This window comes from Henckelia pumila, chromosome 1 (genome assembly GCF_033568475.1).
Source record: "Henckelia pumila isolate YLH828 chromosome 1, ASM3356847v2, whole genome shotgun sequence".
NCBI classification, from domain to species: Eukaryota; Viridiplantae; Streptophyta; class Magnoliopsida; order Lamiales; family Gesneriaceae; genus Henckelia; species Henckelia pumila.
This window is the reverse complement of record NC_133120.1, coordinates 1,943,999-1,956,055: the sequence shown is the minus strand read 5'-3', so window position 1 is coordinate 1,956,055 and position 12,057 is coordinate 1,943,999. Positions and strand designations below refer to the sequence as shown.

At 37.7% G+C, this 12,057-nt stretch overlaps 1 protein-coding gene across 1 annotated transcript; it reads left to right on the top strand.

The window, feature by feature from the left end:
• The first annotated feature begins 10,951 nt into the window (after positions 1-10,951).
• Positions 10,952-11,673, top strand: LOC140876458 (transcription repressor OFP11-like). Its single transcript, XM_073280430.1, has one exon. It carries the CDS (start codon positions 10,952-10,954, stop codon positions 11,621-11,623), a length of 672 nt encoding a protein of 223 aa, XP_073136531.1. The 3' UTR covers positions 11,624-11,673.
• Positions 11,674-12,057: the final 384 nt, after the last annotated feature.

Genomic DNA, 12,057 nt, shown 5'->3' with positions numbered 1-12,057 from the left:
ATGGAGCATCAATCCCATTTAACCCGCAAACTTAGCTATGGAACAAAGATTAAGATTTCAATAATTGTCTAAGCCCGGATGGAATTGTTATTTTAAAATTTCAAATTTTCAACCCCATGGAATCCCCATACTTAGTAAAGAACAAGAGATTAGGATTTCAATCTCTGCTCGTAACCCGGATGGAGTTAACTTAATTTTCAACAAAAGTTTTTCAAAAAATTTTATTGGTACGCCCAAGATCATACATGAAATGTCTAACAACTATCAAGAATCCAAAGCACTATCAAGAACAACAAACACCTATTGTCGTGCAATGGTCAAGCAAACACGAACTTCATCAATTATATCGCTACACTACACTAGTCTAACACGCGTGCTTAAAAAGATTCATGATTCAACCAACAGTTTCTCATGTTCAATCAAAAGCAACATTTAAAAAAAAAAAAATTCAACTCTATCATCATCGGCCAACAATTATCATTCTACTTATTCACACAGCACAAACACAAAACATAATGATATGCATAAATAAAAAATATATGCAAAATACTAAACCATATGAATGCAAAACACAATGATAAACGAAAAAATACCAAATAACACCCCCCATACTTATCCAAAGCATTGCCCTCAATGCTTCAGAACAATGAACAATATGCAAAACAATCACACAAAAACAGAATGAAACTGAAAACTAAAACTCCCCTGGTTAATTCGTTGGCATCTCCATCATTCTCTTCCTCTTCACACTCTAGCAGCGACATCTTTTAAGATGACAGTAGCAGACTGGGGGAATCGACATTCACTGCAAACTGGCATGGTAAAGAACAAAAATAAAATAAAAATAAAAAAAACCAAAAATTAAACTAAAAGATCAAGGGAAAGAATACTGGGTTGCCTCTCAGTCAGCGCTAAGTTTATAGTCTACAGCCCGACTATGCAGAAGCAGCCATCAAAGAGCGGTTGCTGCCCATAGTAAGAATCATACGACTCTACGTATGGGTCTTGATTTCCTTCGCCCTCAAGCTTGGCGTGATATATACTTTGTAAGCTCGTCGGTCCAACAACACTTGGTCTGAAATTTTTCTTTTGGAAGGAGACTCCGAATCTAGGCTGAAGCTCATAGAGGATGGAATATGCTGGAGGTGGCGTCAATGGCAAGAAAGAAAGTTTTAACGGTGTACATGGAACGACCATTGACGACGTAAAATAGGTAGCCTTGTATGTTTCTTCCTCCTCCATTGTCACTTTTGATTCATCCTCATAAGAAGATTCCTCAAAAATTATTTTCTCATGCTCTAGCTCAATTACTTCATGCTCTTGGCAGATCTCAAAAACTGGTTCTCTATGAAGCACAATCTGTTCATCCAAAAGACTAAAAATTTGATGCGGCTTTCGAAGAACTGGTTTGTCTCTTCCTGCCTTTTCACAAAATTCTTCAACTTAGCCACATGATCTTCAAAATACCCTACACACTCTTCTTGATGCTCCAGTGGTTGGTTCGCAAAATTTGTGAAGTTGAATTTTTGAGGATATTTATGACTCCAACCTTGCAATGAAGGATCACAATGTCAATGGTAGTCGAAATCCGCCATATCATTTAACAAGTGCATAGCACTGTCTTCATCTCTTCTGAACAGGTGACTGCCAGTGGCCAAAGCTCCATAATCCACCCAACTTCTTGTAGTCTTATCCAAACCACCATAAAAAATCTGAGTGAGCGTGTAGTTCGAAAATTGATGACATTGAAATATGTTCGCCAATTCATTGAATCTCCCCCAAGCAGCATAGAAAGGCTCTTATATTGTTGGCTAAATCTTGTGAACACCTGTCGATGATCCATATCCAAGTACCTCACAAGTAAGAAAAAAAAAATTAATAATTAAAAATAAAAAATAATGCAAGAAAAAAATGTCTAGTCTCAATCAAATAATATATCCTAATATTAACTGAACAGTCCCCGGCAACGGCGCCAAAAACTTGACCGGCTAAATCGGTGTGATATAAATCTACTGGCAAGCTTACCAGGTCAAGTAATAATAAATTGAACTGAGAGTCCAAGTATCGATCCCACAGGGACTGTTGTCAATTCTCAAGAATTAATTATTTTACTTAATCTAGACAAAATAATAAAAAGCAATTTGATTTAAATAAAATAAGAAAATAAAATAAAAACTGCTTAAAAAATAAGAATTAAAAATAACTGAAGATAAAAATAATTAAAACAAAGACAACCAAGACACACGTAGGTACCGAACAAATCATGTAACAAGTAGTCGATTCAGGACTCAGATTTAATCTTAAATCACGGGAATTCTCCTATCTTGTTCAAAGGTCTATTTCTAGAACAATCAAACCTATTCAAATATTGACGGATTAATCTTTCATAATTCTAATCAAATTTGAATGAATTAAATATTTATGAAAATTCAGTTTACACTCAAACCGCACACTGAAACCGAATTCTATTTCTAGTCGGTTTTACCATGTGTTAATTATCAGAGTGATCGAAATCAATACCTCCTCTGTCAACTTGGAATCGATTAACATGCAAGCAAACAGTTGATCAGACTATTCACAAGACAAATATAAATCCGACAATCAATAAAATAAAATCAACTCTGAAAAATCCCAAACAAACATCCATGTTTTTTACATAAATTTGTTCGGCCCAATCACGCCGTCTTGGTTGAAAATAAACTACTCAATAATTAAAAACAATAATTAAAAAATAAAATAAAGAAAGAAGAAGAAAAGAAAAAAAAAGAAAAGAAAAATCTTCTCTCCCAAGCCTTGTAGCCGCCTCCCTTGTGTTGTCTGCGTTCTGTAACTTCCGAAACCCTCAAAAATATGTTATATCTTGTATATATATGATCCGGAACTCCTACCAATTAATTTCCTCTCAAAACAAGGACTTTTCGGAGCAAAGCTGATGCCAGAACAAGCGCGCGCGCGGAATAGGCCTCGCGCGCGCAGAACTATAAAACAGAGATCTGAACATGCAACTCGCGCGCGCAGTACAAATTTTCTGCGCCAAGCGACGATTTTCAAAAATTCATAACTCGAGATCTAGCCGTCGGATCGAGCTGAAATTTGGACAACAGCTTAAAAACATCTTGAAATTTATTATTAACGGTGAAGATCGAATTTGGGTAAGTCTAAAATTAAATTTGATTTTTCGAACAAAGATGCTTCGTAATTCACACTTCAAAATCCATTTTCCTACAAAATCAACCCGAAGAGTGAAATACACATACATGCACTAAAACACATAAAAACACATAAAAATAATATAAATACACACAAAATAGACATACACCTATCACGAAATAATGCATACAAAATGCACTTATCAGCCATCACCAACAACAACACCATCAGAGCCAACATACGGAGCATGCAAGGATAAATTTGAAAAATCAGACGTCACATGATGAGTGGCTCCAGAGTTGAGTATCCAGTCGGACGAAGCAGGAGATGCAGCGGTGTATGCAGCAGCCGACGGACCAGGGAAGCCAGAGACATTGCGATGTTGTCCAGCAGGAGGAACAGTAGTAGTAGTAGTGGGCGCACACTGGAAGTCAGGACAGCGCCGAGCAGAATGTCCCTGACGGCTGCAGAGCTGGCAGCGGCCCAAATAAGGGTGTGAGGGACGCGAGCCCGGGGCCTGAGGGTTCGGCAAGGGAGGTGGCCGAGAATTCCAGGCGTCGCCAGGACGGGAACCAGCCGGCGTATGACCAGCCTGGGGCCGGCGGTTGTTGGGGCCCGAGCGATTCACAACATGAGCAGTGGCCGGAAGAGTGATCTGAGAGGCGGTGCGGGCAAGGAGATGAGCCTCATGATTAAGAAGCTTTTCATGAAGTTCCTCAAAGGAGATGGCAGAGTCCCGAGCTTGAATTTCATGAGCCAATTACTTGTAATCATCATCAAGGCCATGCAGAACCTTGATAGTGAGATCCTCAATATCAAGAGGGGCGTTCATGAGTGCCAGTTCATCAGCCTTTGTTTTTATAAACTGCATGAATTTAGTGATAGATTGGGAACCTTTCACCGGATTTCGAAGATGGGTTTTCAGTTGAGTGATGCGACCACGGGATGGTTTCCCATATGTGTTAGCAAGAGTGGTCCAGGCATCAAAGGTGGTGCGTGCGGTGGCGATGAACGGGATCAGAGATGAAGACAAAGATCCAATGACGATGTTCAGAATAAGTTGGTCTTGTCGTATCCAGGCATGATAGGCAGGATTGGCGACCTGAGCATCGAAGACTGTAATGAGGCGATCAGGACATGGGTGGGAGCCATCAATGAAACCGATCAGATCATGACCATTGAGTAGAGTCATGAACTGGAGACGCCAGGAAAGGTAATTAGAAGAGGTCAGTTTCAAGGGCGCAATACATACATCGTCAAGAAAACTTGGTACACTCGTTTTAATATTAGCTTTTAGAGAGCATTTTAGGTTGATTGTCAATATGATATTTTATTTGTGCTAGCATGTCTTGAATTAAGAATGTCTAGTCATTTTTCTTACAATTGTGGTTGTGCTTAGTGACTAAAGGGACGCTTAAATGGTTCATGAATATTTCAATTGGCATGTCAATCTTGATTTTGTGATGCCTTCATAGTTTGAGATAATTTGGTTCAATCTTGATGAAACTTGATAATTGTCAACTTGTTTATATGTTGTGCATTGCATTTTTTTTTTTAAAATGTCGTTTAGTTATCCCTCTACTTTTATCGATTTCAAAGTTTCAAAAATATAGGGGGAGAGCTAATTATAATTTTAAGGGGGAGAATTTTTTTTTTGCATAAAATACACCTTTTTGATTCACACAAAAACGGGGAGAAATATGTTAGATAAAAATAATATTCATATTTTTATCCAAGTTTTGTGATCATCAAAAAGGGGGAGATTGTTGGGTTGTGAAACACAAGCAATCTTGATTTTGATGATAACAAAAATTTTTATTGTGTTTATAACATATTTCATCAAGTGTTGTAGGTAGTAGATCAAAGTTGGAAGGCTTGAGCTGGAAATCAAGTTATTCAAGCTGGCGCAGTTCATTAAATTAATCATATGAATAGCTCGGTGATCCAAATTACTTGAGGTTAAAATGCTTGGAAAGCTTACTCATTTCTACAAGTCATATTTCAGGCCAGATCAGTTGATTCGGACTTTATCTAGGCGAATAGTTGGTCCCAACATTGAGCTGGATGCAAATCAGATCAAAGCTCAGGTAATCAGATCAAACAGATTAGCTCTGGTATTTTGACTATAACTTACAGCTCGCTTATCCAAACGGGATGATTCAGTATGTGTTACGAATCTAAGAGAATGATCTACAAATTTGTTTCACAAGTAAAAGCCTGAATAGAAGTTTAAGAAGCTGATAAATCAAGATGAAATTTTGAGTTCTGCACAGAAATTCTGCAGAACAGAATTTCTGGATCAGCTGAGTTTTTCGAGTATATATTTTACATACAAACTCAAAATCGAGCGATTCTTGATTCTGTGGAAATACAAGACAAAGGGATACAACTTTTATGTTCATCACTTGCCCAGAAATGAGTGAATCAAGAGCTATAAGTAAGTGAAAGGATCAGATTGAATCATGAACGAACCAGATCAATTGGAATGATGCAGATCAACTAAGGGACTAGATCAACTATGAACCAGATCAAATCAATCGAACCAAACAAGATCAAAGTCGGACCAGACCTGATCAAAGCTTAACCAGACCAGATGAGTTTGAACAGATCAAATCGGTCAAACCAGCCCGATGAATAGTAAATTCAGCTCAAACTCAGAAAGGGCCAGCTACTCAAATATGACTGTTGCAACTTCAGAAAGTGTCCAGAAATATCTCAAACGGTCATATTATTGAATCTAACGTCCATATCATTCTTGAAGCTTATAAATACAACACTTTGAAGATCAAACACAATCTTTAGATTGGGATTAAAAGCATGGGCAGATTATAGAAGAAAAATTAGCTAGATGAGAGCAAGCCCAATGTGTGAGGATATATTTGAGAGATAAATACACTTCAACGAGATTAAATCCTCACACACAATCACTCACAAATATACAAGAGATATGAGCTTCAAAGATTAGTTGAGTGAGTCTTAGCACAAAGACATTAAAGATTGTGTTTGTAGTCTTGTCATAAGAGACGTTAAACATTATGCGGATTGTGAGGTTGAACCTACAATCGAGAGTTATAGGAGTTCTTGTTTAGGCATTGGATAAGTCCTAAATCGGATTGGGTCTGTACAGATGGGTTGTATAAATCAAACTCTTTTAGTGGATCCTTCCGAGGTGGAATAAGGGTGACGTAGGAGATTGAGCTTCGAACATCCATAAACAAATTTGTGTCTATTTATTTATCGCATTTACTTTCTTATTGCCACTGTTTTTAGTATGTATTGTTGAAGCATTTTATGATTTTTTCATACACCAAAATATTGCATACAAAGTGTTTGATAAAATGCTTCAACCAAACTATTTTTTGTCATTTGAAGTTGCATCTTTTAAAATGACTTTCAAAATGTTTATTCGGTTTCTAAGAAGGATTATTTCGAGTGTATTCCGCTTGGTTTGAAAACCAAACTCAATATAATTCATCGGTGCTCGGTTTATTTTTGAACATTTCAAAAACGAGCTATTGTAGCTCTAAAATATTTTTAAAGTGTGTATCCCCCCCCCCCCCCCTCTACACACGTTTTTCAATCCTAACACAAGAGGGAAGAGTAGGCAAAACGCTGCAGAGATTTTCGTAAGTTCGAAAAAGTAGTCTTGGCCCAGAAGTTATTGACATTGTGAACGAGATCAGAATCCAATCTTCACCGTTCAGATTGTAGAATAAGATGTTATCAATATACAGTTCAAATTTCAGCCCAATCCAACGGCTAGAACTCAACACCCAATTTTTGAAAAAAGAAGCAGCTTCTGTTCGTGGATCATAAACAAATTCAAACTCCTTCAAAACTTGATCACCACCGTTCACAATTTAGAAACATACTTAGAAATGTGCAGACCAAATTTTACATCGATCCGACGGTTCAATATGTCTATGACCTACTTGGAACATGAATGAATATTTGATAAGTGGGATTTTGTAAGTATATTTCTTGATATAGAGTTTGCACACTAATACTTCTTCGTAAGTGGACTTTTGTATGTATATTTCTTGATATAAAGTTTGTACACCTATACTTCTTCGTAAGTGGGCTTATGTGGCTTTAAAATATTTTATGGCGTTTAGATTTTGAAATCTCGTTCGAGTATGTTTTCTTTGTTCGTGTCATGTTTGATCATGTTGTGTTATGCATGTTGTCAAAAACTGTTATGATTCGAATGGATATGGTAAATATATGACCCTTATACGGTAGGATTGTAACCGTTATACTACCTCACTCATTAGAGGTTTAACACATAGGACATGGCCTCACTCCTTAGAATATTAACATGTAGGAGACAGTAAACCATGGAAAGGAGATGAGTTTCAGTGCTTATGTTCGTGTGTCGAAAGTCCATGTTTCATGATTATGTTTCGGCCTGATGGCCCATGTATCAAGGTATTCTATGTTTCGAGCAGATGTTCCATGCATCATGTTTATGTTCATTTTCATGTTGTGTTATGTTCCTATGGTTATGCATATATTTGTGACATGTCTCGAACGATCCCCACTTGTTGAGCGACACGTTTCCTCTCAGATGGTACCAAGAGCAATTAGAGGAGAAAGAACAAGACGTGTTATGGAGATGGTGATAAGAAAACTTTTGATTAATTATTTTGGTTTATTATATTTAGTACTTTGATTATTTGATATTATTAGACGCTTCCGCGAAGTTTATTCGATTCCTTTGGATTTTTGAGTTGTAAAGACAATATTTTGGAATTTATTTGTGAAATAGACTAGTTTTAGTTAAATTTTGTACTAAAAGGCCGGTTGTTTTTGAATTTTATTTGAAAGCAACCCCGATGTCATCCGACTCCAGGAGCGGGGCGTGACAAAAATAGTAAGCGATGTGTACTTGAAAAGTGGAACCCTTCACAATGAAATCAAATATGATAACTATAGGAGAGACCACCGGATAGGTGTCGTCCTTCCTTAATTAGAATCCGTGATCATAGAGATCACAATCTCATAAATCTCGACGGAGATCTTGTCTGAATTCTCACTTGAAGATGGAAGGTCGAATCCTCCAAATGATTTTATATCATCTCACTGACCCGAGACCATAACCGACCTGCCACCCGATCGCACTGGGAACTTGGTGTGGGAGCTATGCCGACCTACCATCCAACCAACCTGAGAACTTTTTGGTGTGGGAGCTATGCTGACCTACCATGATGACCAACCTAAGGGATGGCCGACATGCCACTGACCAATGAACTTGTTGGTGGAGGAATCATGTCGACCTGCCTTGATGGCTGGCCTATCATCTGACCGACCCTGTGAACTTGTTGTTGCGGGAACCATGTCGAACTGCTCTGATGGCCACCTGGACTTGGCTTTTAGGACTATTGAGAGATGTCATGGGGGATGAGCTAATCTCATTTTAACCTTAGGGGTATCAACATATCCTACATCGATTTGCTCCACTGCGACAAACATAAGGACTCATGCAAGTGTTTAACCTTGATTATGTACTACATCGAACGAATTTAACCTGGTACAACACTAACACAGACCTCAAAATCCACGGTACAAAAAACATTCTCGCGTTTTCCTATTGAGAAATGACCTGTGGATTTTCAGCTAACAAATCGTGGTGAGGGCTCTATGAAAAATTAAAACATATATTCCTGCTAAATATTTTCTTGATTGGAGAGTGGACGGTCCACCGTGCAATCGAGTTAGTGATCTACATCCAGTGGAGCGTCTCAAATTCTCATATGTCAATTAACAGTTGTTCGCTAGATAAAGAAGATAGCATATCGTACGAGAAGAGTAAATAATCTAGCGACCAAATATAAGTCGATATTTCAGCTCTATACATCTACTCTTCATAAACAACTGAAGATCTGCTTAAATATTATGGGATGAAGAAACCTCTCATGATCATGGTATTGATTTCATGTCATCATGGAAAATTTGCTAATTTAAACCTTATATCCCCAACATCCCTTATATTTCATTCGTGATATTGGTGACAATCTGTCATTTTTTTTAGAGTTCACACAAGTGACGTCTATATACATAGACCTAACATTCCCGCATCCTCTCAACATCGCATGCTTCAAGATAATGACATATTACTTAATTTTCCCTTATATAAATTCTTGATACACATGTGTAACATATAAATTCCAACTGTGTACGGCTATATATAGATCAGTTAATTATATGATTTATGTCTAGGAACACCCCATCAGCTATGCCAAGCCATCAAGTATGTATATTGATGTAGCCAAATGAAATAGCTACATGAATAAGGGAAAATTAAGGGGATTGATGGAGTGTCAGTACCAGAACTGCAGGTGTCGCGCCTACGACCCCCGAATTAAAGTAGTGATCCGCCACCTACGTCACGACCGTTAGAGGAACCGACGAGTATCCGACAAAAACCCTCCAACGATCAAGTCACCTCCTTGAGAGCCCCAACAAGAGCATAAAAATGAGAACTTACCCCCCAAAAATGGAGATTAAACACCTATTTATAGATTTTTTAGGGTCGAAAGTGGGCTTTTACCCTAATGGGCCCTACTATGGGCTAAAAAATTATACTAGGGCCACATAGCCTAACTTGGCTTAATGAATGCATACTTAAAAATATCCTTACCCATCATATATGTTTTTGTTAAGAGTGGAAATAAATATTAATTTATATAATTTAATCTTTCGGGGGAAATGAAAAGAAGAAAACATGCAAATTCAGCTCAAAAAAAAAAAAGGCCATGCACATAAATTGGTCCTTTTTATCAACTGTTGTTGTCTGGTGGAATCTACGAAAGTGTAATTTGAAAAGCTAGTGTTGACCAAGTCAAAGGGCAATTCACACAGTCACGAGCCACACTCTAGCAGCTGGTAATAAAAATATATATCAAACAACAAACGACTGATTCCAAAGTGTAATTTAAAATTGTTAAACGCAATCTTCCAATTTGTTAGCTGAGCTTAATATATTAAGAACCAAACATGCGACTTTGCAAGTGCACATGATGTTCCAATGCTTTTTATGGAAATTAATTAGACTCAAATGATAATATATAACATCAATGCTACATGTACCAGCAAAGCCAGGAGAGATCAGCAAGTTAGATTTTTATGTTTAAACCAACTTAGGTCTGGCTTTTCAAGTGTCCTTTTTAACGATGTATTTGCGGTTTTGGTCCTCAACCGATGTTATCGAATCTCGATTTTAGTATGTTATCTTTATTTTTTAAAAAATTTAATTTACCCCGTTTTAGTGGCACATGTAATGAGAACAAATTTTATATTAAACGCATTAAATTTCATCCAAACAAAATGGAGAACGTACGTAGAAAATTAACCATCGATTTTAAATATAAATAGTAGTTTCGGGCAAAACAAAAGGATAGAAATCAAATTTATTGGATGAAAACCAAACTAAAAACAAGTTATTACATGATTAAACCTAAAACATACTAGTTAATAAGACTAAAACTACAATGTTTCATATTATGGCTCCTGCATTATTAATCTACAAACATTGATAACCGTGTCAGATAGACATATTGTGCAATTATTGATAAAATCTGCAGCATGTGCTTTATAATTCCAAAATTAAAGCTTGGGAATATATGTATGCACGAACATGCATAAAAAGTATATATAATACCAAACACAACATAAAAGTTGTACTGAAATTACCCTTTAGAATAAAAATATAAACACAGAACAATAATTCTCTATTATATTCTGCAACTATATACATACACACTCATGCAAACAACTTAGTACAAACAAACGAAACTGAAAAATGTCCAACATATTATGGAAGAGCTTCAACCTCTGTTTCTCCAAATTCAAATGCCTTCCCACCATCACTTTCTCCTCGCCACCTGCGGTCGAAGAAGAAGAAGAAGAAATTCGAGAATTCACCCAAACAAACCCTTACTCCCACCCCTCTGTCTTGATCAAGAACTACAACTCTTTGTACGAGGTCTCCACCTCCGACAGCTTCGCCGCCGCCGAGTTCTCCACCTCCACATCCCCGGAAACCAGCACCGTTCCGGATTTCAGCTCCGCCTTCGCCTCCCACCGCTTCTTCTGCTCCTCCCCTGGCTGTTCCAACTCCTTACTCGAGCAACCGGGAACATCTGCAGCCGCTGGACGAGGGGCGGCTGGCGGCGGGGTAGCGGTTGACAAGTACTCGCCGGACCCTTACGCGGACTTCCGGAAGTCGATGCAGGAGATGATCGAGGCCCGCGAGTCGGCCGGGGTTGAGGCTGACTGGGAGTTCTTGCATGAGCTTCTCGTTTGTTATTTGGCCTTAAACCCTAAGCACACACACAAGTTCATCTTCGGTGCTTTCGCCGATGTTATAGTGTCGGTCGTCGTGTCGTCCCCGAGGGCTAATGGTTGTTGCCGGAAACCAGACACCGCCTCGGGCATTGGGCCGCCATACAGACGGCGGCTTAATTTTCTATAGACTATGTGGCTTGCGGTGGAGGAAATATTTTAGACGTCCATGTAATTGAATTAAATTTGTAGCATTTTAGTTCTTTACCATGTATTTTCGTGATTTTCTTTGATAGAAATAAAAATCATAATCATATAATTTTCTTATTTTTCAAGAAATAAAATTCTATTTATGAGCATAAGTTTATCATTAAATTCTTGATCAATTTTTATATAGCTAGAGACCAAGCATTTATCTTCCACTATATATGTAATGCTGTTGAATTAAAAAAAAATTAATTTTATTTTTCACTAGATCGAGTCGATCCGTCACACGCATAATTAATAAAAGACTTTAAGTTACCATGAGAAGATGCTGAAAATCAAATCTTAGAAAGAGATGTCAACTGATGTCGCCTCAAATGCATCGTCAAAAGAGTGAAATAAGGAAAAGATCATAAATGA